Source organism: Colletotrichum higginsianum, chromosome 2 (genome assembly GCF_001672515.1).
Source record: "Colletotrichum higginsianum IMI 349063 chromosome 2, whole genome shotgun sequence".
NCBI classification, from domain to species: domain Eukaryota; kingdom Fungi; phylum Ascomycota; class Sordariomycetes; order Glomerellales; family Glomerellaceae; genus Colletotrichum; species Colletotrichum higginsianum.
The window spans coordinates 5,451,974-5,477,040 of record NC_030955.1 but is presented as its reverse complement, the minus strand read 5'-3'; the positions used below and the strand labels follow the sequence as shown (position 1 = coordinate 5,477,040).

At 56.4% G+C, this 25,067-nt stretch overlaps 9 protein-coding genes across 9 annotated transcripts; 5 read left to right on the top strand and 4 right to left on the bottom strand.

The window, feature by feature from the left end:
• Positions 1-412: 412 nt before the first annotated feature.
• CH63R_03370 (Catalase) lies at positions 413-2,751 on the top strand (the record flags this gene model as incomplete). The annotated part of the gene is made up of 3 exons (XM_018298345.1): positions 413-640; positions 695-1,016; positions 1,073-2,751. The coding sequence occupies 3 exons, from the start codon at positions 413-415 to the stop codon at positions 2,749-2,751; spliced, it is 2,229 nt and encodes a 742-aa protein (XP_018163161.1).
• A 343-nt stretch (positions 2,752-3,094) lies between these two features.
• CH63R_03369 (uncharacterized protein) lies at positions 3,095-4,033 on the bottom strand (the record flags this gene model as incomplete). The annotated part of the gene is made up of 1 exon (XM_018298344.1): positions 3,095-4,033. One exon carries the CDS (start codon positions 4,031-4,033, stop codon positions 3,095-3,097), a length of 939 nt encoding a protein of 312 aa, XP_018163160.1.
• A 1,068-nt stretch (positions 4,034-5,101) lies between these two features.
• CH63R_03368 (uncharacterized protein) lies at positions 5,102-6,043 on the top strand (the record flags this gene model as incomplete). The annotated part of the gene is made up of 1 exon (XM_018298343.1): positions 5,102-6,043. The coding sequence occupies one exon, from the start codon at positions 5,102-5,104 to the stop codon at positions 6,041-6,043; it is 942 nt and encodes a 313-aa protein (XP_018163159.1).
• A 2,144-nt stretch (positions 6,044-8,187) lies between these two features.
• CH63R_03367 (Mitochondrial carrier protein) lies at positions 8,188-9,371 on the top strand (the record flags this gene model as incomplete). Its single annotated transcript, XM_018298342.1, has 2 exons — positions 8,188-8,220; positions 8,400-9,371. The coding sequence occupies 2 exons, from the start codon at positions 8,188-8,190 to the stop codon at positions 9,369-9,371; spliced, it is 1,005 nt and encodes a 334-aa protein (XP_018163158.1).
• A 376-nt stretch (positions 9,372-9,747) lies between these two features.
• CH63R_03366 (uncharacterized protein) lies at positions 9,748-10,716 on the bottom strand (the record flags this gene model as incomplete). Its single annotated transcript, XM_018298341.1, has 1 exon — positions 9,748-10,716. The coding sequence occupies one exon, from the start codon at positions 10,714-10,716 to the stop codon at positions 9,748-9,750; it is 969 nt and encodes a 322-aa protein (XP_018163157.1).
• Positions 10,717-12,142: 1,426 nt separating this feature from the next.
• CH63R_03365 (uncharacterized protein) lies at positions 12,143-13,193 on the bottom strand (the record flags this gene model as incomplete). Its single annotated transcript, XM_018298340.1, has 2 exons — positions 12,143-12,459; positions 12,533-13,193. The coding sequence occupies 2 exons, from the start codon at positions 13,191-13,193 to the stop codon at positions 12,143-12,145; spliced, it is 978 nt and encodes a 325-aa protein (XP_018163156.1).
• Positions 13,194-16,957: 3,764 nt separating this feature from the next.
• Positions 16,958-18,025, top strand: CH63R_03364 (Trihydroxynaphthalene reductase; the record flags this gene model as incomplete). The annotated part of the gene is made up of 3 exons (XM_018298339.1): positions 16,958-17,069; positions 17,210-17,747; positions 17,827-18,025. The coding sequence occupies 3 exons, from the start codon at positions 16,958-16,960 to the stop codon at positions 18,023-18,025; spliced, it is 849 nt and encodes a 282-aa protein (XP_018163155.1).
• Positions 18,026-19,872: 1,847 nt separating this feature from the next.
• On the top strand, positions 19,873-20,121 carry CH63R_03363 (Peptidase m23b; the record flags this gene model as incomplete). The annotated part of the gene is made up of 1 exon (XM_018298338.1): positions 19,873-20,121. The coding sequence occupies one exon, from the start codon at positions 19,873-19,875 to the stop codon at positions 20,119-20,121; it is 249 nt and encodes an 82-aa protein (XP_018163154.1).
• A 734-nt stretch (positions 20,122-20,855) lies between these two features.
• On the bottom strand, positions 20,856-21,909 carry CH63R_03362 (Pectate lyase; the record flags this gene model as incomplete). The annotated part of the gene is made up of 2 exons (XM_018298337.1): positions 20,856-21,128; positions 21,187-21,909. 2 exons carry the CDS (start codon positions 21,907-21,909, stop codon positions 20,856-20,858), a joined length of 996 nt encoding a protein of 331 aa, XP_018163153.1.
• Positions 21,910-25,067: the final 3,158 nt, after the last annotated feature.

The following is a 25,067-nucleotide window of genomic DNA, read 5'->3' as shown; positions in this document are numbered from 1 at the left end:
AGCAGCAATCCGTCCTGACCCAGTGTCCCTTCCCCACCAATGGAACCAATGGAGCTAGCTCCCTGGGACGCCGACGCCACCGTTGCTCTCGACCGCCCGTGAGCACATATGGTTGACGTCAACCAGCACCAGAACTTCTTCTTCAGTCCAACAGCTCGGGAGACGGAGACAGGGAGCAAACCTCGACGGTCCAATGACGGCAACTGTTTTATAAAGACTGGACTTGGACTGACTGGGGTCTATCGACGTTCTCTCGCGTCGACTCCGCTCTTGATATCAACCCTGATCCTCCTTCCTCGATCATCAGTTTCTCACCCACGCCGCGGATTTTCTATTTCTTGGCTCTTTCCTCTTTATCTATCTCTCTTGCCTCCCTCTCCCTCCCTCTCTCTCATTCAACTCTTACTCCAAAATGGCAAGCATTGTTCCCGACACCCTAAAGAAAGCAGGAAACGTAGTCATGGGTCAATCAAACAAGAAGAACTCTCAGCTCGCTGAGTACATGGTCGAGCCTAACCCCAAGGCTCCCATGACCACCGACTTTGGCACCAAGATCGAGAACACGGACGACTGGTTGAGAGTCACTACTGATGACAAGACCGGTCCTATGCTTCTCGAGGATGCCGTTGCGAGAGAAAAGGTTTGTTACGTCCTGTGCTAGTACTATTTTGATAATGGTTACTAACATTGACAGATCCACCGATTCGACCACGAGAGAATTCCCGAGAGAGTCGTCCATGCCAGAGGTGCCGGTGCTTTCGGTACCTTTAGACTCTTCGAGAGTGCCGCAGATGTGAGCAATGCTGGCATCTTGACCGACACTTCGCGCGAGACCCCTGTGTTCCTCCGGTTTTCCACCGTTCTCGGTAGCAGAGGCAGCGCCGACACCGTTCGCGATGTCCGCGGATTCGCCATCAAGTTCTACACGGAGGAGGGCAACTGGGACCTCGTTGGAAACAACATTCCCGTCTTCTTCATCCAGGACGCCATGAAGTTCCCCGATGTCATCCACGCAGGTATGTTTTCTTGTCGACCCGCCCTGCTCCTATCCCAGCATACTGATCGACCCTAGGCAAGCCTGAACCTCAACTCGAATTCCCCCAGGCTCAGTCCGCACACGACAACTTTTGGGACTTCCAGTACCTGCACACTGAGGCCACCCACATGTTCTGCTGGGCTATGTCCGACCGTACCATCCCCCGCTCCTACAGAATGATGCAAGGCTTCGGCGTCAACACGTACACCCTTACCAACGACAAAGGCGAACGCCACTTTGTCAAGTTTCACTTCACCCCTGAGCTCGGTGTCCACTCTCTCGTGTGGGACGAGGCTCTGAAGCTCGCCGGCCAGGATCCCGACTTCCACCGAAAGGACTTGGCCGAGGCCATCGAGAACGGCGCCTATCCCAAGTGGAAGTTCGGCATCCAGGTCCTTCCCGAGTCCAAGGAGCATGACTTCGACTTCGACATTCTCGACGCCACCAAGGTCTGGCCTGAGGAGCAGATTCCCATCCGCTACATCGGCGAGCTGGAGTTGAACAGAAACCCCGACGAGTACTTCACCCAGACCGAACAGGTCGCCTTCTGCACCAGCCACGTCGTTCCTGGCATCGGCTTTTCCGACGACCCTCTCCTTCAGGGCCGCAACTTTTCTTACTTTGATACCCAAATCACTCGCCTCGGCATCAACTGGCAGGAACTTCCCATCAACAAGCCTGTATGCCCCGTCATGAACTTCAACCGCGATGGCCAGCATCGCCAGACCATTTCCAAGGGCAACGTCAACTACTGGCCCAACCGCCACGAGGCCGTCCCCCCCGCCAACCACTCCAAGGTCTCTGGTGCCTACGTCGACTTCGCCCAAAAGGTGGAAGGAATAAAGCAGCGCACCAAGAGCGCCAAGTTCAAGGAGCACTTCAGCCAGGCCCAGCTCTTCTACAACAGTCTGTCTCCCATCGAGAAGATGCACGCAACAAACGCCTTCGCTTTCGAGCTCGACCACTGCGAGGACCCCATTGTCTATGAGCGCATGTCGCAGCGCCTTGCTGACATTGACCTTGACTTGGCGCAGGCTGTTGCCGAGATGGTTGGAGCCACCAAGCCTGAGAAGGCCGGTCGTCCCAACCACGGCAACAAGGCCAAGGGACTCAGCCAGCTGGAGTTTGTGCCCGAGACGCCCACCATCAAGTCCCGTCGTGTTGCCATCATTATTGCCGATGGCTACGATCCTGTTGCCTTCGGTGCTGCCAAGGCTGCCGTCGCAGCTTCCATGGCCATCCCCATGGTAATTGGCACTCGGCGTTCGGAGATCTTCCCCGCTGGAGCATCCAAGACGCCTGGCGAGGGTGTTGTGCCCGCCCACCATCTCGAGGGTTTTAGGTCTACGATGGTTGACGCGATCTTTGTCCCCGGCGGCGAGGAATCCATCAAGACGCTCACCAAGAACGGCAGAGCTGTGCACTGGGTCCGGGAGGCGTTTGGTCATCTCAAGGCCATTGCTGGCACCGGTGAGGCTGTCGACTTCATCCGTACCGCCATCACTCTTCCCGAGGTTACTCTGTCCAGCGGTAGCAATGTTGAATCGAGCTATGGCGTTGTAACGATGAGGTCATTCTCACCCGATAGCCTGAAGGAAACAGTCGAGATTGTCAAGAACGGCACGGGATTCTTGGAGCAGTTCTTCCTGACTATCGCACAGCATCGCGTGTGGGCTCGTGAGCTCGACGGTCTGAGCACTCAGCTGGCGTACTGATTTGCTTGTCAACGTAATGAATCGGCTTTGGCGTTGGGAACTCAAGGAATGCGAATATGTACTATAACGGCCACTTAATGACTACTGAAGTAAAAGCTTATGCTCATGTGTTGCTATATGAAGACTTTAAATGTGGATTGAGTCATCCTCAAGATGTGTACTGCGATAAAACATCGCTTTCTGCAAGCTCAGAAATGGGTTGAGCTAGTTTTCGCACATTCACACATCAAATTTTGTGGCACCACCAAAAGATGTATGGGACATTGGACACGTTAGCATGAATATTTCATATTGCTGGCACCTATCGACATAAACTCTCTCTCTCTCTTTCTCGGGACATCTGCTACGCACTGGCGGCCGCCGTCGTCGTTGGGGCAGCTGTCGTCGCCGCGGTCCCCGACGCCGTCGAGCTGCCGCTGCCCGACCCCCCGCCCTTGACCACTGTGGCCCTTACGACCTGGCCCAGGGTGTTGAAGACGATATTGACGAGGGCGCTGAGCGGGGCGTACTCGTACGTCTTCTGCACGAGACCGTTGCCGAGGTCCTTCTGGGAGCCCGTGAGGGTCATGTTCTGCTGGTAATTGCCGATGATGGTGCTGAGGGCCGTGGTGCCGGCGTTGGCGACCTCCTGGACGATGTTGCCGAGATTGTCGATGAGGAAGTTGATCTTTGTGTCACCGTTGACGATGGAGCCGAGCAGGCCGTCGACGGCGCCCACGACGTCGTCGACGACGTCCCCGACGGTGTCGAGCAGGTTGATGAGCAGGGGGTTCAGGTCGAGGGAGGCGAGGGTGCGGTTGACGATGTCGACGAGGTGGCCGAGGCGGATGACGAGCTCGAGCTCGGCGCGGACGTCGACGATGGTGATGTTGACCTTTTCGACGGCGACCTGGACGCCGGCGTTGATGGTGACGAGCTTGGCGATCTCGGCGGCCAGGTTGACCTCGGCCGAGAGGTTGTCGACGTCGAGCTCGATGCGGCCGACTGAGAGCTCGGGGACCTTGAGGTGGACGTCCGGCGGGGCGGTGCTGGAGGGGTTCGTGGTCGTGCCGCCGCCGTTGTCGTCTCCTCCTCCGCCGCCGCCGGGAAGGGATGTCGTTCCCTGCGCTGCCGTCGAGGTTGGTGTTGTCGGTGTCCCCGAGGCCTCTGGCGACGACGGCGGGGACGACTGCTGCTCGGCGGGCGTCGTTGCCTCCGGGGCGTCGGTCGGCGTCGGGGTCTGCGCCGCAACGAGGGCGACGAAGAGCGCAGCAAGGAAGAGGAAGAGGATGGAAGACCTCATTTTGTGGGTGGGGGGGGCTCTGCTGGGAACGAGCGCGCATGTGTGTATGTGTGTGCGTATAAGTTGAAAGGACGGCGAGGAGGACACCCGGGCGAGAGATACGGCGAGGTACTGGTGAGGTGGGGGATATAAGGCGGCATCGATTGTGCGTGAGCCGGAACTCAAGGATGGTGATTTACCTCACCCTATCATCCATCCACCTCCTGCTCCATCGCGGAGTAGCATCCGGCCATGTCCAAGTCAATCGTATCCATGTCACACACACATGGGGCAGATAGATAGGTGCAACGTGACGTGCCCCCATCTCTAGGGCGGATATTAGCTTCTGGGTTTCCCCATTACAAGGCACGAGGGGCAGTGATGCCATATCTCGATTACCATAGGAAGAAGACGCGTGTTATTGTGAGACGGGCTGCAAGCCACCGGGCCGAAGGGGAGGGCAGCGCAAGGTGGGATGACCGGGGACGAACCAGAACAAAACCTTGGAATATACCATGCTCATACGCCCGGATTTTTGGGATGGGAAATGAGCAAGAGGGGGAAAGAAAAAATTCGACCGTCTCCTTACGCGAGGCGATGTTACATTGGGAATCGAACATGACAAACTTGGCCTTGGAGAAGTGGATGTGGACGGTGTTCTTCCACCGACGGTAACCAGTCGGAGGATTCGCGGCGGGGTGCTTTTGGGGAGTGAGACCCGGTCGATGACTTGGAAGTGGGCGAGGATTCAACCTTGTCAGTGACATCCAAGGATATCATGCCGGGGAGAGGAAGAAAGGGGGGGTGGTGTGAGTGAGGGTGTCAGTCCTTGGTTTTGACGGTGTTGGTGTTGTCTGTGTAATGGCAGCTCTTCTCGTCATGATGTCTGGGACTTACACACCCCCCCTCCTCATCACCCCCCTCCCATCAGAGAACGTACTTGTATCGTTGAGCTCCCTCTACATCCATCATCGGTAGCCCGTTGCTCGTCTCAGTGACCCCTTTTTTCCCCATTTGGTCTCGAGCATCACCGGCCACCCCCCCATTCACTCCTTCTCGACACTTTCCCATACTCGCAAGACAAAAAAAATGATGGCCCCCTTCGCCAGGGCCCTCGCCCTCCTCGCGCTGCCGGCCCTCGTCCTCGCGCAGGACGAGCCCAAGGGCGACGGCTACTTCGGCTACGACCTCAAGACCCGCGGCGACGACAACGAGTCGGCCGTCTACGAGACGGCCAACACCAACACGGGGGCGGGCGGCGTCGCGCTCGACCCGACGCCGGACGTCTACCTCAACGCCTCCGTGTCGGTGGGCGAGATCAGCGTCGAGGTGCGGAACCTCACGGCCAAGGTCAACGTCGACGCAAAGGTGCTCAACCTGCTGCACTTTCAGGCCGGCGTCGACGCGCGCGTCGACCGCGTCAAGCTCGGCATCTACAACGTCTCGGCCCGCGTCGAGCTCGAGGCCCGCCTCGGCAACGTCGTCAAGATGGTCGACGACGTGCTGACGAGCATCGACCTGAACCCCATCATCGCCACGCTGGGCGACACCGTCAGCGACGTCGTCGACGGCGTGGCCGACGCCGTCGAGAACCCCGTCGAGAGCGGCAGCAGCAGCAGTGGTAGCAGCAGCAGCGGTAGCAGCAGCTCCTCCAGTGCGAAGCGAGACCTGGCGTACCGCCTCGAGAACAACATCCTCTACTCGGTCAACGACTTCTCCGGGCGCACGCACACGAACCGCGTCCTCGCCCAGAACGGCTCGCTGTACGACGTCCGCCTGGACAACGGCGGCAACGAGCGCGGGCGCAGCGTCGTCGGGCACTACAGCCGCGACATGACCTTTGGCGGGCACAACCGGACCGTCGAGGGCGGCGAGTTCGAGCTGCAGTACCTGTACGCGCCGTACGCCGGGCTCGAGGCCTTTTGCAACATCTACGTCGACGCGGCGGGCAGGGTCGTGCGGACCCGCGTCGTGGCCGAGGCCGAGGGCGGCGGGACGGCGACGATCGGCAACGACGCGGGGGACAGATAGTCTGTAGAGGGGGGGGGGGGGATGAATCGAGATGACCTAGCCGCGAGCCCTTTTTTTGGTCTTCTTCTTCTTTTTTCTTTCGTGAGAGATTACCTGCTCGTCCCGCGTGAGAACTTTGCCAACGTGGTTGTGGATGTCCAAAAGCCTTTTGGGGAGAGAAGAGAGAGAGAGAGAGCATGGGTGTGCCGATGTCTCCCATCAACGAACGTATCTGCCATGCTCTTAGGGACGAATGATCCGCGCGCTGTGACGTTCTGAGTTTTCGGGCTGGGCCTTTCGCCATGGGCCTGGGCCTGTGCCTGGACGGGAGTTTTACTGACCACTGTCACCCCCAGTTCGTGAACTTGGTGCAGGGGTTGCCATGCCTGAAGGCGACTCTTCCCCGCCGAGGTGTTTGTTTGCCGGCCGGATGGAGGCATCTATCTGTCTGATAGACCCAGGCAGACAGACGGTGAACATGTCTTGTAGCAGCAACATCTCGCTCGATTCACTCGCATCAAAACGGCCAAATCTTTTGATCGTTACTGGAGTAGCGCCCTAACTCCTGGCCGGCCTCCAGTGATCAAGACCGATTCAATGGCGGCGTGGACGTGTAGGATGCCACCTCCCCTCCCCTGAACACCCACCCCCGTGGAGATGCTGTTCCTTCGGCACACTCGAGTTAAAATCTTTCTTTGATTCCGGGACCACTGCAGGAACCAACTCTGCCAACAAAGAGGGCCCCTGTCACGAGCCCCTGGCCGGACTGATCCAGTGGTGGTGTCCACTGATCAAAGAGATTATCCCGCAGCCGGGGGCCGATTTCGCATTTCCACACACACCCTCCCTCCGCTTCCCTTCTTTGGGCCTTTCCCCGAACTCGATCGCGTGGCTACGCCCACGGCCATTGGATGGAGCAGAGCAGATCTCGATAGAGTCTGGTCGACCCGAGCTGCCAGAAGCAGGAACCAAGGCAGAAGAGATTTGGCTTGTTTCACCCTTGCCAACCTGGGCACTGAAAAATCGAAAAGGTGATGCCTTCTCAATCATGCGATGCGACCCTGCAATATGATGGGATTCATGGGAGCTCGGTACGGGCGAGGTTATATGGTTGTGTGAATTGGTTGACTATATGAGTGTTACCCCTTTACATCACCGAGTGCACCTACGTTGAGATGACCTGGTTCCGGCGACAGCAGACGAAAAGGCGGACGAGGTTGACATGGTTGGGGCAGATTCGCCGGTATGAACCACTGAACCAGTCGTCCCCGTCCGACTTGCCACAGCATTTCTCTCCATGTCACAGCCGGCCAGCCCCCGTTGTCTCATCGCGGGACAGGGGGTCTTGAGCCCGGGGGATAGAGTAGCGGCTTAGCAACTCTTTTCTGTCGTCATTCAGATGGAATTCAGAGAATTGCGGCGATGGGAGGGGAGTTCTATTCGCCCATGTTCTCGTCTCTAGCCAATGTGAGAGCGATGCAGAAGCATTTATGGATCGTCTGAATGGACTCTTTCAAAAGGATGAGATGAAGCAGGAAATGATCTTTAATCAAATGATTGCCACCAGCTAAATGTTCTGAAGCACGCTTCCCGTCGGTGAGAAACTCCGGAACGGAACCCTTGGTCAGGCTCTCAGAACAGGTTTTTCGGTCGTCGGGAGATGAAATAAGACCCTTCCCCAGTGCTTATTAAGCCAGTTTCAACTTAAAGAATGCATTATTACACTCACCAAGTCATTGGACTGCTTCGATCTAATTTGAACGTGTCGCTGTAGCTCGTTTGCTCCCGACCGTTGGGTTCAATGCCTCTCTTACACGGATCCCGCGGGATCCGGGCGTTGAAAGTGACATGGTCCTACGACTTCCCGACGGCACAAACGAAGACGAGATCCGGGGCGCGCAAACCGCAAATCATCTCCTTGGATAGCGTGCGTTCGCCTCCTGTTTTCCAAGATAGTTGAGGAGACTCTAGGAATATCAGTTAGGCTGCGTTTTGAGAATAGGTCATCTGCTAGATGTCTTACGGCGGCCAGGATGCCGCGGGGTGCGAATCCGCTCGGTCAACAACCTCAGGCTCGATTCTCAAGTCTCATATCCGTTTGCCATGACTAGGTTGATAAAATTCTCGCCAACTTTGCCATCCCAGCTTCAACTCGACCTAACCCCATGTCTCTCAGCCCTGGCTTAAACGTATCGCTGGTAAGTGCTCATATTTCTGTTTCCCTGTCCTTTCGTGCACTTACAACCTCTGTTTCACTCACTCTCACTCGCTCACTTTCACTCACTCGCCCACTCACTCGCTCTCTCACTCACTCACTTACTCACTTATTCACTCTGTGTATGTGGATGTCCTGAACCCCAAACTAAACCATCAACAGGCCGGCGCGATCGCCGCTTTCGGCGTAGACCTCCTCGTCCACCCGGTCGACACACTCATCACCCGCACCCAGTCGCCCGCCTACAAGACGCACTACAAGACCGCCAATGGATCCTTCAACCGCGCCCTCTTCCAGGGGCTCTACCAGGGCTTCGGCCCGACGCTCGTCACCGGCATGCCGGCCGCCGCCACCTTCTTCACCATCTACGAGGGCCTCAAGAAGGCCGCCCACGACGCCCGGGCCGCGGGGCACCTCCAGGGCGTGCCCCTCCCCGTGCTCCACGGCGCCAGCAGCGCCGCCGCCGACCTCGTCGCCTGCGCCATCATCAACCCGGCCGAGGTCATCAAGCAGAACGCGCAGGTGTACCAGCAGAGCGAGGGGCCGTCGGGCCACCGCCGGTCGCCTACGGTGACGATGCTGAGGAAGTTTGCGAAGCAGCCCACGCGGTTGTGGGCCGGCTACACGACGCTGGCGGCTAGCAGCATCCCCGGGACGTGCCTCATGTTTCTTCTCTACGAGGAGCTGGCGGCCAGGCTACTCGGGAAGCTGGATCGCAAGGACGGCCAAGGGGAGAGTAGAAGCCTCTTGCAGCAGGTCCAGATCCACACGCTGAGCGCGGGTGTCGCCGGCGCCTGCTCTTCCCTCCTCTTCGTCCCGGTCGACGTCGTGAAGACGAGGATGAGGCTCGCGGCGGGGAGCCAGAGGCCGGCCCCGCGCAAGTTCTTCACCGCAGCCGGGATCCACGGCAGCGTCGCGAAGAACCTCGAGCATGTCCAGCACCCGGGCGCCCAGGGCCCCCTGCGTGTGGCACAAGGTGTCTTCCGCGCCGAGGGGCTTCGTGGCTTGTTCCGAGGCGGTACTCTGACCTGCGTGGCCGCCGGTGTCGGGGGCGGGCTGGGTCTTGGGTGCTACGAGGGCTTCAAACAGTATTTCCAGCAATCCCCAAAGACACAGGACGAGGTGTTCCTCTAGACCGGGCCTCCGAATTGAGTGCCTGTGACTTACTTGGGCTGATGTTCTCATCGGCCCAGAGCAAAGCTCGCTCGACACACGGTTCAAAAAGCTTCTGCACAAATTCGCAAGCGAATGTGCGACAGAAATTATGAGTCCCCGACGTGAAAAAAGGAAGGGAACAAAAAAGACCGGGCAAACGTGTCAAATCTCACATCATCTAGCTGCTGCAGTTGTCTACCCTAACGGCACCAGCGCCCCCAACTCCCAACTCTAATGTAATTAAATAAATAGATACCTATCTTCGTTGAAAAATACACTCTATCTCTTATAATGAAACCAGACAGGCCAAGCTGAACCCGCCAACGGTCCCATGACACCCAAACCCAACATGATCCTACTGCGGAGCCTTAGGAGAAACCAAGTCAGCTCCTCGGCGGGAAGAGCCCTGAACACCGCCCCGCAGCACCTGCAAATGCTTGTTGGGCTGTACCAACTCCGGTCGAGGCAGGCGAAACTCCAGACCCTGTCGGTGCAGCGGGACGCGGTTCTTGTCGTGATGGCGCCTGAGCTCGTCCCAGTCCTTCTGCGGTTTTCTGTGGATGCCAGAGACGTTCTTCGGCGCAGCAATGTGGTCGACATGACCTCCGTGGTAGCTGTGCGACTTGATGTGAAAAGACTTCGCGTTCGTCCGCGCATCGGACCGATGCTTCTCTTGATCACGGGGTGCTAGGCTAGAAGGCTTCTCTGTCACAATCACCCCCGACCTCATGGGCTCATGATGTGCCTCTCCCTCGTCTCCTATCCGGCGGATAGTCCCAGGATCGACGTTCAACCCGCTACCGACTCGGTGTTCATCATCTGCCCTGAACGGAGGCAAACAGGAGGGCATCTTGTGGCCAAAGATCATGTCCGCCACGGAAACGATCTGAAGAGAGACCCAGGCGATGATGAGGCCAGTCCTGGCCGATGTGTCGATAGGGCTGCTGCCGCTGCTCCCGATGCCGAATAAGTCCTGGGGATCGGTGCCGAGGACGTTAGTCCGGCAGCCGTAGCAGTTGATGGTCATCTTGGGCAGATGCGGACGGGCGTAGTGCCACCATGGCAGGGTGCCGAAGAGGACGAGCAGCGCCAGCGTCGTGGCGCAGAAGGCTATGAAGGTGGCCCAGGAGATGGTCAGGTGGTGGTTGGTAGAGAAGACGAGTATGGTGCAGCCGAAGACGACGCTCAGAAACGTGAGGACGATGAAGACGAAGGTGACGGCGGCGCGGAGGTTGGTCGACAAGGAGTTGTAGAGCTGGACCTGGTGCCCCCTCTGCTCCGCGTATTTGCAAGAGTCTTGGATGAACCGTCCTGTGGGGGCCATGTTGTTCGAGTTTGAAAAGGGGGACAGAAGGCAAGGGGAGTTTAAATGTTGTTGCGAGTTGCTGAGGTTGAGAGGGAGTGGTTTTGAGCGAGGTTAGAACCAAACAAGAGCGAGCTATATGTGCGGGTGAGATGCTGCCCACCTAGACCACCGAACAAAACCAACTACAGACAAGTCGATGCGCTTCTCCTGGTTTGAGACATCTTCTCGTTGTCATAATGCTCGTAACACCAACGCCAGGCCTTGGTCCATGTTCGGCCCTTTGCGGTTCATTTTCGTTCGCGATTCTGGCCTGACTGTCTCGACCCAGGTTAAGTCGGAAATCGCAGTAACCGTCACCTTTGTTAACCTTCCGTTGGGATAGACAATAGATTGGTTGGGCCGACCATTCAAACCGTGTTGTAGGTACTTTGTGTGGCCCAGTCGGCGTCCTCTTCGGCTCGTTTCATTTCTCCGGGCGTCGAAGTTACAAAATGAACCCGTAAGTCCAAGAACGTATCGAGATGACTCTTTGGCACATGAAAGAAACTTGTTTCTGGTCAAGGCCACACCAAACACCGCCAAGTTGAAACCCATTTACCCGCTATCAGTTCAATAACCCTCCGTGGTGTTCTTCTTCAGACATCGACTTGCTACACCGATGGTAGGTAGGGCTCAGTTAACGTTGCGAGCATAGAAGAAAACAAAACAGAACGCAAAAGAAGTCGACGGCACATACAGTGCAAAGTGGAAAGACAGAAATCTCTGGCGCTCATCAATCAAGCAGCACGTTGGTGCTAGTCAAGTGTTTAAAAAATGCAAAAATGAAGAACCCGTTTGAGTGGCTGTGCCAATCGCGGTGAGGATTTGAGCCTCACGCGGGGGTCGAACCCGCAACCTTGAGATTAAGAGTCTCACGCTCTACCGATTGAGCTAGCAAGGCGGGTCTTGTTTGTTGACGATTCAATTCTGAAAGTAGTTTTATATACCCGGCGCAATCCCTCCTTGCGACAACATTGCTTCTCTCGACCTTTGATGCTGCCGTACGTGTGAATGAAGGTATTTGATGTTAGTGTAAACTATCGCTCTGTTCTGGCTGTTCTCTATTACTTTGTACTCCAGCCGGGGACTTCAAAATTGCCGCCATCGATCCTGATGAACTATGTGACAAGAATCACAGCCAAGTACGGCAGCCCAATTGACGTTCTGACCATCATTGATTGATATCCGATTTGGCCATTAATATCTGCTATGCATGATGTTGCACCCTTTCGTGCGTGATCTGAATGCCGAACCCACCGGGCGATGAGCCCAAGTGCCATGTACAAATAACAACTCTACAGGAAGCATGCATGATGCATCCCACCCTCCCAAAAACACCAAAAACGCCCCGCTTGTAATATGTCGGTGAAAAAACAAAACAGTCTCGTCACGAAACTCACGTCTCCTATCGATCACCGCCTTTGCCGTAGAGATTGGCGGGCGTCCCGTCCCCCAGCTCCGCCCTCGCGGCCGGCTGCTCCACGCCGTCCAGCTCGCTGACCGGGTGCAGGTCCGCCGCCCCGACGGCGGAGTACTGGCTCAGGTGCCGCGGGTTGTGGCCGCTGAGGGAGCTCACGTTGCTGTCCGTGTAGGTCGAGAGGTGGCGCTCGTCGACCGACATGGGCGAGCCCGGGTGCTTGACGGGGAAGTAGGGCGAGTGCGGCGGCGACGTGGACGGGTACGAGTTGCCGGCGGCCGTCGTGGCGTAGCTGATGTGAGATGCTGCGCATGCCAGTTAGTCATCTGTATCTCTCCCTCGTCTTCATAATTCCATGATGGACGGAGAGCAGCTTACCACGTGCAGGGTCGTAGAGGGCCGGGCTCTGCGGCGTGTAGCCCATCTCCGGGTGGTGGTGGGGGTGGTTGCTCGGGTGCGCGCTCTGTGCGGCGGGCTCCCACGCCGGCTCGCGCCTCTCGTTGCGCTTCCTCGCGTGCCATCCACACCTCCAGATGACGGCGATGACGATGGCGACGACGACGGCGGCCCCGATGGCGATGCCGACAATGGCCCCCGTGGCGAGACGGCCGTCGCCTCCGGAAGATGTACCGGAGCCCGGCGTTGACGAGGACGACGAGGAGGACGCACTGCTGGTGAAGATGGTCCGGTTGACGGCGTCCGGGCTCAGCGTCGTGCCGATGAGGTGGTCCGTCGGGCAGAGGCCGTCGGCCTCCTGACACGGGTTCTTGGCGCAGCAGCCGATGAAGGGCACGTTGTTGGTGCACGTGTAGAAGAACAGGTTCGCCGGCCGCGGGTCGTCGCAGCCCTGGGGCGGGATGTTGGCGTACTTGTCCGGGTTGAAGGAGGATATCCTCAGGTCCTTGGTCGGGCACTTGCCGCTGCCGTCGGCGCACGGGTTGGACGCGCAGCAGCCCAGGAACTCGGTCGTGTTGCCCTCGCAGACGTAGAAGTCGCCGCCGCGCGGGCAGCTCAGGCCCAAGCTGCTGCTGACGGACATGGTTGGGCAGTTGAGCGTTGAGCGAGTGAGTGAAAAAGGGTCCTTGATGGGTATAGGTATAGGTGATTTATTGTGTCGGGGAACGACTGTCGTCTGCTTGTTTGCTCTCGAGTCTCAGTCTACTCGGTGAACATGGGGGGGAGGGGGGAGGAGAAAAGACACTGCGGCAAGTTCAAAGGTGTCTGTCTGGTATGCATTCTCGTGTTAAATCGAGACAACACTGCCCGAGACGTATTATATCTGTGTATATAAGCACCGTCGAACGAGGGTCAGCAGCTGGCATGCAGCCAAGCACGCCTCCATCTGGATCATCACCGGCTGGACAGGCTATCCAGCCCGTCAGCAAGGGCGGCCCTCTCTGGGATCTGTCGTAGGCAGACGAATAAAGGCCCTGTCGACGCATCGAAGGATGCTCCCACCCAATCTCGCGTTTGTGGGTCTTTGGCCTCTTTCGGGGAAGGGGACACCATTAGGCAATCAGCAATGTAAGAGGCCAAGACCGCCGGCTTGCAGGCCCTTTTGGCATCTGGGGTACGGATACTTTGCACGTATTGATGCATGCATAGGACAGGTTCGCAGGCGGCGGAGGCGGAGACTTTTTCTCGGCTGACCGGCTACGGCGTGGCCGGCCGGCGCAAAAGTCGAGGTTGAGTCCTCCAGAAGGCGGCTGTCATTCTGTGGAATGTTCCAAGATTTCCAGGTCTAGGAGTTCCAGGAATCCTGTAGGGCTACATTGTGCCCTGCGAAGTTGAGTCTCAAGTGATGGCGGTGCGTGGGCGATGCTGCATGACATGGCGCTACAGAGCCTTTGGAAACGGACAAGAGTACTACTACTGTGTAGTGTACCTCTGTTGAGCGAGGTGCAAGTACTGCTGGCGGGTTAGCTGTTGGGGCCATGCATGGTGCCATACCGGCAGAAACAAATCTCGATGCTCGTCGAAGCAGAGTTTGCTTCGTCGTCGTCTGTTAGACCCCTCGGCCTGTCGATGGTGCCATGATGGGAATGGCTTGTGGCTTTGCCCTTCCGAAGGATTCACCTGCGGAGGTCTTGGCTGGGTGCTCAGCTGGAGGAAGCAGGGCGAGGATGAGATAAGCCCCTGCAAATCTTCCTCTTGCAAAGCCTGGCTAAAAATACGAAAAAGCTTTGTCATGGGCTCTAGAGCGAGTACCTATGCCTGATCGGGGGGAGATTTGCTGACAGGCTGACAGGATGAGAGCAAGGCAAGACGAAGAAAATTGCGGTGTGGGCACCACGGCCTCGGCTCACCGTTGGCAGCGCAACACTAGTACAGAGATGGTGGAAGCCTTGGATGGTGGACAAAATATTGAACAGGGCTGAAGCGAACATGCGGGGGGGGGACACACGAGGAGGAAGGCCACGGGGGAGAATGGCATGACTCCATGAGTTGGGATGGGGAGAGGCGGAGGCTGCTTCTTGTATCATACACTACACTGCACGCAAGACGAGAAGAGACAAGAAACCGGAGGGCCATTCGAGCGGGCTCTACACGTTCATTTAAGAGTTAAAGCCCGCGTCTCGAAGCAGCAGCGCAGCGCCCGGCGGTATGGGGTAGATCGGCGCCTGTCATGAACATTTTGAAGACACCCTTTGGTTCCGATGGCTCCGTGACGAGCCGAGGACTCAATGGAGGCAGCTAGGGTTCGACTGGGTGGGACTGTCCAAGCCTGAGGTCTGGCAACGAACGTTGCGTATTGTAATCTATGCATTGTCGTCGTTGTTGTTGTCGTCGTTGCGCAAGCAAGGTATGTGCATCAGTAATATTCCCGAGAGGATGAGGAGAAACGAGGAGAGTTTGCGCAACCCGTCATCCCTCAGCATTACGAGGAGGATGGCCGCAGATGGGATTGGGGATGTGGATGGCCCGTAATGACAAACGTTCCCGGCGAAAGGATTCCCTCGCGTCAGCGGCCCTGCGGAGGACCCGACCCCGGTGGGAACGCAACCAACCCCTGTGGGCCGAAACTTTCGGGACGGGCCATGATCGGATTGTGATCGGATTGTCCCATACAGTTCGGATGCTGGCCCGGGGTGGCATGCTCTGTTCCCGTCCGTTCAAGGGAGGGGGCCGGCTTCCTGGGAGAGGGCGGCCTGCTCCGGGTCCGAGCCGGTAGGACATTCACGGCATCGCGTCATCTCACGACCGGACCCCCGTCAAGCCCCGTACCGTACACGCGTGCAAGTGGCAAGTGGAGGTGGAACACCAGGATTGCTTCTTGGGCGACAGACGGACATGCCCTCAAGTCCGCAAAACACGAGGATTTCGGGTAAACCCCCTCCCCCCATCCTCCCTCCCCCTATCATCGGATGATTGAATCTCGAAGCTGGAAAAAAAACGCATCGTGGACGCAAAGACCAAAGGGATCAAAGGGCTTTGCGCGACCGCCTTCTGCTGAGACCCGGCTTTGTCTGTTGAGACCCATGCCATGATCCTCTCAAAACCTTCCTTCTTCCCCTAGACTCAGACGGGGAGGTCCCAAGTGCGGGCGTGGCGTCAATCCTCTCGGACGGGCTTAAGACTCGTGGCGGCGACCCACCACCAGTTGGACCGGCAACGCGCTCCTCGTGTGCTGTGGTGCTTCTGCTCCTGCGGTCCGTGCCGGGGATGTGGATGTGGATGCGGATGTGGAGGGAAGGGGGGGGGACGCGTCGGCGGATGGCACCCGAGTCAACTTGTCTCGAGACTATCGCGAGTAGCGAGGGAGCGCGAGCGAGACGGTCCAAAGCTCCCCCGTCATTGGGCCACGGCGGGAACAACACCAAAGAGATCGCGCCGAGCGCGACAGCGAAGATGCAACCCAGATGCACAGAAAGCCATCGGTGCCTTGTTGCGTCCGTCTCTTGTGGTAGGCCGAGCAGGAGGGATCCGTAGCTGTGGGACAAGACCATCCGCCTTGGCCTGCGTCCGGGGCTCGGTCCGGGCGGCCCAAGACTTGAGAGATGCTTCTCGATAACAGAGGTGCGGCCGTGTTGGTGTGGGAGCAGGGCATTGAGATACAACCCACTGATACGTAACCAAGGGACGACTAGGACGACGACGGGGTCAAGCGGCGCTAGCTCAAGGAACGGCGAAGGGGGAGGGAAGAAAGATCAGCCCAAAAGGAATACGGATGGACAATGTGGCGTGCTGCACTGCACGTTCGGCTCTCGCCTTTTGGTGCGGGAAGCGATGTGCATGGTGGGAACGGAGCTACTGAGAGAGAGAGAGCGAGAGAAAAAGACAGGAAGAGAGAGAGAGAGAGCACGAGAAGAGACTAGCAGCCAACACTAAGAACCGATACCGTTTCACGGACGTCCGATGCGCCGCACGTCCAAAGTCCGGCGGTCTCTCCACGGGCATCCGGGCGCAAAGCGGCACAGAGACAAGCCCCTCCCCATGGCCAAACCATAGCAAACCAGAGCAGAGGGAAAGCAAACGCAGACGAACGGCTTCAGGTGAGGCGGTTCCAACCGGCGACCGGTCCCAAGGGCCAGTCCAGGGCCAGTCCAGGGGCCAGGACCGATCCAGAATAGAACGGATGGGAGACGCACTTGGCGATGTGGATGAACATGTCGAGATGCCATACTTAAGACCCGTGGAATCCAGCCCAAGATACCCTCTCTCGAATCATCTCCAGCACGCACTCTCTCACACTCTCACTCTCACTCTCACCTCACCGACTCCTGCCACTACCACACCAATCACTTCTCCCCCGACACCACCACACAACCAGTCAACCTCCCCCCCCCCCCACAATCTTTCAAGATGCCTGGCGTTACCTCCGACTCCAAGGGTTCCAAGTACGATGCCATCCCCGGCCCTCTGGGTCTGGGCTCTGCGTCCCTCCAGGGCAAGGTTGCTCTCGTCACCGGTGCCGGTATGTCCTCCTGTTTCCCGTTGCCCGCCAAACATTCTTCTTTCGACGGGATGTTTCCCCCCTTCCGACGGATAACTCCGCCGAGGGCGCATCCACAGCGTCTGTTCATCCCATGTTCGCTCCGTCTCTAACATTCCCAGGCCGTGGCATTGGTCGTGAGATGGCCATGGAGCTCGGCCGCCGCGGCGCCAAGGTCATTGTGAACTACGCCAACAGCGCCGAGACCGCCGAGGAGGTCGTCCAGGCCATCAAGAAGGCCGGCTCCGACGCCGCCTCCATCAAGGCCAACGTCTCCGACGTCGACCAGATCGTCCGCATGTTCGCCGAGGCCAAGAAGATCTTTGGCCAGCTCAACATCGTCTGCTCCAACAGCGGCGTCGTCTCCTTCGGCCACGTCAAGGACGTCACCCCCGAGGAGTTCGACCGCGTCTTCGCCATCAACACCCGCGGCCAGTTCTTCGTCGCCCGCGAGGCCTACAAGAACCTCGAGGTCGGCGGCCGCCTCATCCTCATGGGCTCCATCACCGGCCAGGCCAAGGGCGTCCCCAAGCACGCCGTCTACTCCGGCTCCAAGGGCACCATCGAGACATTTGTCCGCTGCATGGCCATCGACTTTGGTGACAAGAAGATCACCGTCAACGCCGTCGCCCCCGGTGGCATCAAGACCGACATGTACCGGTAAGGATCCCTGATCTAGCAAACGACACCAACCCCTCGCCCCCCCCCTTATCTTGGGACCCGACTAACAATCCGACAGTGACGTCTGCCGCGAGTACATCCCCGGTGGCGCCGAGCTCGACGACGAAGGTGTCGATGAGTACGCCGCCGGCTGGTCCCCCATGCACCGCGTCGGTCTCCCCATCGACATTGCCCGCGTCGTCTGCTTCCTCGCCTCCCAGGACGGCGAGTGGATCAACGGCAAGGTCATCGGCATCGACGGTGCCGCTTGCATGTAAACCACATTCAACCACCTAACTGTAGTAATCGGAGTAATGGGGACAGGCGGGGACACTAGATTGGACCACTGTACATTTTATATTCATGACACGGCATATACCGAATAAAATCATGTGCCCATAAAAACGAAGCATCTCGCGGCAGGCCTCCTTGTGCATGTGTGATCTCCCGTGGGCAGCTCGTGTGAGCGTGCCGGCCGGGTCGACCCGCTCTCTCGGCCGTCTCCCGGTGTCAGTCGGGGAAGCACCGAAAACTGGATACTCTGGAGGAAAGAGCCACGATGTTCAACTAGAAGCTTGGTTTCAGTTGTCTTTTGCGAGTTAGTCATAAACCCGGCATAATTCAGGTTTGTTCATTGGGGAAGTTACCGTTGGACGCCGTTCAGTCGCTCAGGCTGGTGTCTTCACCCAGGCTCTTGTTCCTCAGTCAGACCCATGGGGTGGATGAATGGCATGAATGTAAAAATGAATACACCAGACCAGCTATATCAACCACTTCTCTCTCATTTATCATGACACTTAGCGGAGAAGCAACGATAGGAAGCCTTCAAGAGAAGGTGGCGAACAGGAGGAGATGAGATGAATTTCGTACATCAACCGAGCGAACTATGTCTAGACTGGCGACTGACAGTCCGACTGGGCCTATATAATGCCCTCTATACTGCATGCATGTCCTCGGTTAACCTTCGTCGCGTTGGCTTGGCTCATCTCCGTGTTCGCGGAACCCCGTTTCTGGTCCCAGAGCCGGATGTGGGGGTGGATTATGGCAGCTCATGCAGCATCCTCACATCCTCGGCCGTGAATGGTGGGCCTTGGGCATTTCCGGCTCGTGTTTGATTGAGGTCGATGCCGTACGCTTCGAGTTGCCGTCTCTGCCTCCTCCGGCCTCTCTGGGTACGAGATTCAAATGGATACGGACATTGGTTCGCAAACTCTCAATGTTCTGAGCAACGTCGATTGTGGAAGGGATCGCCGAGGAATGGCAAGATGGTCCATCGCCAACAGCCAGGCAAACCGTAGACAACGGGGCTGGTCAATCCGCACACGAGAATGGATGGGCTCTTGTTCAATTTCGCGACCCGCACGGCGAGGGTAACGAGATCATGCCGACATCTTCGGAACCTCGGCTCTGGACACTGGAACAACAACATCCTTCCCCATCATACCCGGCCTCATAGTGCCCAAAGACCTTGGCCATCCACCACCTCATAGTGTCTAGAATTGTTTCACGCCTACTCAGCTTGCATGAAGTGACATGTGTGACAGATCCCTTTATTTACCTTTTCGTCGAATCATCCAAATTTTCCGCTCCAATTTGGCCCGACAGGAGTGCCGTCAGTTGACAAAGTGATCGACACGGGTACCCGCAACATTTTAAGTAAGTTTTGCTAGTTGATTGCAAAGGACTTCGTTCCGTTGCGTTGTTGCTATAATGATCTGACTCGTTCAAGCCTATACCCTGTACAAAGCCAGCATCGACCACACGTTTCTGCTTGTCGCAGGCTGCCAGAGTTTGGCAACTTTACGTCCCTTCGGGAAGTGGATCATGAGATCGGCGTTCCGGTTGACTCGTGCGGCCATAACAATTACTTCGAAGACGTTCGGTAGGTCATGCCACTACAAGACACGAGCGTCAGTAATACCACAGCCCGAATTCGGAGAGAGACCAGCGGAGAGAGACCAGGAATGGTTCCTGTTCTTGGCTCTCCCAATGTATAAGAGCTTGCCCATCCGCTCTTCACCATGAGTTAGCGGACTCATCCATCCTTCAACCTGCCAGACCAGACAACTCTTACAGTTCCACACTCATTTAATCCAGCCTTCTCAAAAATTTCATCGCCTTCACAATGCGGTCCGCCTCCATCCTCGTCGCTCTCGCCGCCCTCGCCGGCATGACCGCCGCCAAGCGCGACTGCAGAAGAGACAAAGCCAACCCCGGCCTGGGCTGGTACTGGATCGTCCAGGGCGACACCCTCAACGAGATCGCGGCCGACTTGGGCACCAGTGTTCAGAAGATCGTAGACCTGAACGACTTCATCACGAACCCAGACTCCATCCCGTCCTGGAAGACCATCGTCGTTCCCTGCAAGCCTTAGAGGGCCTGGCACAACTGAGCAACTGTTCACGGGCACACGGTGATACCAACAAGACCGACCCAACCCAACTACGAAATGCTGGAAATTTGGATACCGAATCCAGGTCGGAGGAAGGGCGTTGGATTCTCATTCTGAAAGTGCTGGAGGGATATGAGACGGACTTATCAATATTTCCTGAGACCTGTTGCTGTCGACGATATACCTAATCTGGCTGAAGCGGCCTTCCTAATTCATAAACTCACATTACATGGCCGAACGACGGAGACGTTTGCTCTTGAACCTGTGCAACCCAGATACATCATGCAACTGCTTTGTGCCAAGCTGGACCCGAAGCATATGATAACAGTACTCTGCTGCATGATCTGTGTTAGACAAAACAGGTTCCTTTTCATGTCGAGAGCAAATAGTCCACAGGGTGGATGAAAGGAAACATCGCAGATCACTACCAAGCCCGAAGCCTTTCGGGGTCGGACACGAAATTGATCATCAATGTTACAACATTCCCGGAGGCCGACTCGCAGCAGACTGTCCAGGGTGCCAAGAGCTAACAGTCTGTTTGATTAAGCTGGGATGCAAGCATCAAACGGCGTAGCAGAAGAAGTAAATACATCAAATAGAATATGTCCACAGAAGTGTCTCTGAATTGAAAGGCCACCGTTTTCCTTGTCCGAGTCCTACTCAAGACTCCAACACACACACACTCTCTCTCTCATTCAACGACTCACGCCAATTGCTTAGAAGCTGAGGGTCTGGCCAGCAGTACCGACAACCTTGCTCTTGACGTTGGACTTGCCGTAGAGGCTGTAGCTGTAGGGGACCTTGCTGGAGCCGAAGTCGCCGAGCGGGGCCGAGTTCTCGCCGCCGCCGTAGGACATGTCGGAGACGGTGGCGTAGCCGGTCTCCTTGGAGTCGGCGGAGAGGATGACCTTCTTGCTGGAGTTCTCGAAGACGGAGGACTCGATGCGGACCTGGGCACCCATGCGGGTGTTGACGCCCGTGGATCCGATCTTTTCTCTGGTTAGCTGCATACGAGCAAGCATGTGTAAAAGTTCACTGGAAACTCACCTTGTTGTAGAAGTTGTTGTAGATGTGGACGGTGCCGAAGCGGACGGACGGGTTGCGCGAGTTGACGTTGTTCCAGTAGTTGTTGGCGTAGGTCACGCGGAGCTTGCCCTTGTCGCTGGTCTGGGTGTCGACGTGGCCGACGAGGGAGGTCTTCCAGTGGTCATGGAGGTAGGTGTTGGAGACGGTGATGAAGTCGGCGCCCTTGGTGATGTCGATCAGCCCGTCGTAGTAGTCCTTCCCGGAGGTCAGGTCCGAGGACACGTCGCAGTGGTCGACCCAGACGTTGGTCGAGGACTCGATGCCGATGGCGTCGCCGTTGGAGTCCTTGACCTTGGAGATGGCCAGGTTGCGGAGGATGACGTTCTTGACGCCCTTGATGTAGAGGCCGGCGCCGACGATCTTGGACCCCTTCTGGCCGACGATGGTCTTGTCGGACGCGACGCGGACCTTGGCGCTGCCCGAGATGGACCCCTTGACGACGATGTTGAGCTTGCCGCTCGACTCGGCGGCCTTGGTGAACTGGGCCAGCGACGAGACGGTCGTCGTGGAGCCGCCCTTGCCGCCGGTGGTGCCGCCGTTTGTGCTGGCGTAGCCGATGTTGCAGGACTCGGTGATGGAGGCGCGCTTGGCGAGAACTCCAGTGACCTCATCGTCGACGGTGGGCGTGGGAGCGGCCGAGACGAAGCCCACGAGGGCGAGATTGAGCATGTTGGAGAACTTCATTGTGATGGAAGAGGGTTATTGTGGTGTTCAAAAAGGAGAAAGAATGTTGAAGTGTTCTGCAGAAGCCAGTTCTTGAGAAGGAAGCCAAAAGAAATTTAAGAAGCGAGGTGTAAAAGAGAGTGACAGTTGTTTGCGAAGGATGTCTCTGATAACAAATCCGTTAGGGAAGGGGACTTCTCATGATTTATATATATATTCCATTGAACGGTGATTCTGTAAGTCGTTCCCGGCTGTTGTCCGCCCCCCCCCTTTCCACACATCTTCAGTCCCCGGCCAAGCTGGATAACACGGCAAACGGACGTTGGCATCATCTGCGAACCTGCATGCCATGCAATTGACCCCATCAGGCGCGGGACTTCGAGACCCACCGACGTACCCAAATAATTGGTCCATGAACCACAAAATTCTCCTGAAAAAGAATTGTCTGGGGCTGCTTTCGTATGTGTATGTTCATCGTTCCCGTGGTGCCTGTCTTGTGGTCTCCAGTCAACGGACTAGTTCCAACTTCCAGACTAGGTCTTTAATCAACTGGAGCTTTGGTCCAGGGAATACTTGAAACCTCAATCATAAGAATTACTGTTAGTTCAGCTGCGTTTGAGAATCTGTCAAGTTGCCTTTCCAAACCCACGGAATGTCGTGGTCTTGGCTTCAGCTTTGCGCATGTAGTTGGACTCCCAGCTGAGCCAAGCCGTGTCTTGATTAGCCCAAGACTTCCAAGAAATCCTGGGCGGGCCAAGACGGCAACGCAGGAACGGCTTTTTAGCCCAAACTCGGTCACGTCGACGACAACAGCAACCCGAACATGGCTGATTCCCATCAATCATGGGAAGGCTACACCATGACAACCCCCGCATCTTAGATCAAAGCTTTCTGGGGTCACCAGAACCAAGCATCACCCTCAAATCTGCGGCCAGTGGTTGAATCAACTGCCAATACCTACTAAGCCGCACTTGTTTTAAAAGCATATTGGACGTCGTCAGAGCATGGGGCCGCCCTTCATGCGAGAGAATCTGGCCGGAGAATCTAAAGCAAGCTGACGGCCGGCAGAGCATCCTCCAGTTGCTTTTTCTGTAAAAGTACCGGAACCACCGCTGATAAATCCGCAAATCAGGAAGCCACCTGCCACCCCCTTTTGAAGCGTTACGCCGCCCTAGGGAGATTTTCTCACCGCTGACCAGACTGTTCCAACGGCTTTATTTTCACCGGACCCAGAAGCCAAGCAACCTTATATTAACGCCGAGGCCAAGAGGGATCTTCGGCATCGTTGGCTTAGTTTTGGAGCTGTCTATATTCGTATGCTCTGGATGGCGGAGCGGAGCGGAGAGGAGGGCGGCTAGTTCCCGCAGTTGATCAACTTGGATTGGACAGCGAGCGATTATTCCTTTTGTTTGCGCCTGAATTTATAACGTCGGGCACCCACTTTTCGCCCACCCCCCCATTTCGCCCACCCATAAATCCCTCATCAGCACACCTAACCTCCAACCTCCTCCTTTTTCTAACCATCACAACATTTACAGTTTTTATCCGAATGGCTTCATTTTTTCAGCATACCTTTTTCTTGCCCTTATGAGCGCATATACCGAGTATGAGGTCAATCAGGCCTTGGAAGCAGTCGCCAATGGGCAGTCCCTCCGGAAAGCATCAATCGAATGGGGTGTGCCACGTTCAACACTTCGCAGTCGCATCAAGGGCTGCCAACCAAGGCAACTTGCCTTTGCTGACCATCAGAGACTCTCTATAGGTCAGGAGGCTAAGTTGGCTGAATGGATTCGCATTCAGCATGCCCTTGGTGTTGCTCCAACCCATCTGCAAGTGAAGCTATTCGCAGAGAGGATCCTCCATGCTATGGGGGATACAGAGCCTATAGGGAAAGGTTGGATAACAGCCTTTCTGAATAGGAATCCTTCAGTCAAGGTCCAGAGAAGTCGCCCTATCGATTCTAGACGTGTTAATGGGGCATCTACTGAGGTCATCAGGGACTGGTTCAAGCATCTCGCCATGCCAGAGATCATCAGCATTAAACCAGCCAACAGATACAACATGGATGAGACTGGTATCCTTGAGGGGCAAGGATCTAATGGGCTGGTGCTGGGCATGTCTGAGACGAAGTCTGTTCGCAAGAAACAGCCTGGATCAAGGGCATGGGTATCTATTATTGAATGCATCTCTGCCCTGGGCCACAGACTGCATCCCCTCATTATATATAAGGGTATAACAGTCCAGCAGCAGTGGTTTCCTTTGGATCTTGGCCCTTATGAAGGCTGGCAGTTTACAGCAACAGAGAATGGATGGACAACAGATGCCACTGCAGTTGAATGGCTGCAGAAGGTCTTCATCCCTCAGACTGTCCCTCAGGGCAAGGAGGAGGTTAGACTGCTGGTCTTGGATGGGCATGGGAGCCATACAACGACGGACTTTATGTGGCTCTGCTATATAAACAACATCCATCTATTGTTCTTACCACCACATACCTCCCATGTCCTCCAGCCACTTGATCAGTCAGTCTTTGGCCCATTAAAGGCAGCCTATAGGAAGGAGCTTGGATACCTTAGTCATTGGAATGACTCTACTGTTGTAGGCAAGAGGAACTTCCTAGGCTGTTATTATAAGGCTGCCCTGGCAGGGATGACGATCCAGAACATTAAAAGTGGGTGGAAATGGACTGGACTATGGCCTGTTTCTATGGCAAAGCCCCTTATGAGTCGTCTGCTGCTCCCATCAACACCAACACCATCAGCATCATCTCATCAGACCTGCAAAGGGCAGTCTGGAGGCAAGGAGGAAGTCAAGGAAGGCAGGGGAGCTGAAGGATGGGCTTCTGTATCGTCTGCAGTGGCATGGTCGACGCCAAGGAAGATGAAGGATCTGGCTGGCCAGTTGAAGCTATTCACAGAGCTGGATAATGATGCTAGTACTCAACGCCTCCTTTTCATAAAGGTGAAAAAAGGCTTCAGCGAGCAGTCCTATAAGCTGGCAACTGCCCAGCATAATCTTGAGCTCCTGCAGGCCCAAGTCACCAATAATGCAGCAAGGAAAAGAAGGACAGTCCAGATCGACCCAAACACCAAGTTCGCCAATATCAAGGACATCCAGAAGGCTCAAATTGAGGCTGGCGAAAAAGAGGGTATCACGGATGAATCCAGCGAGTCTGATTTACC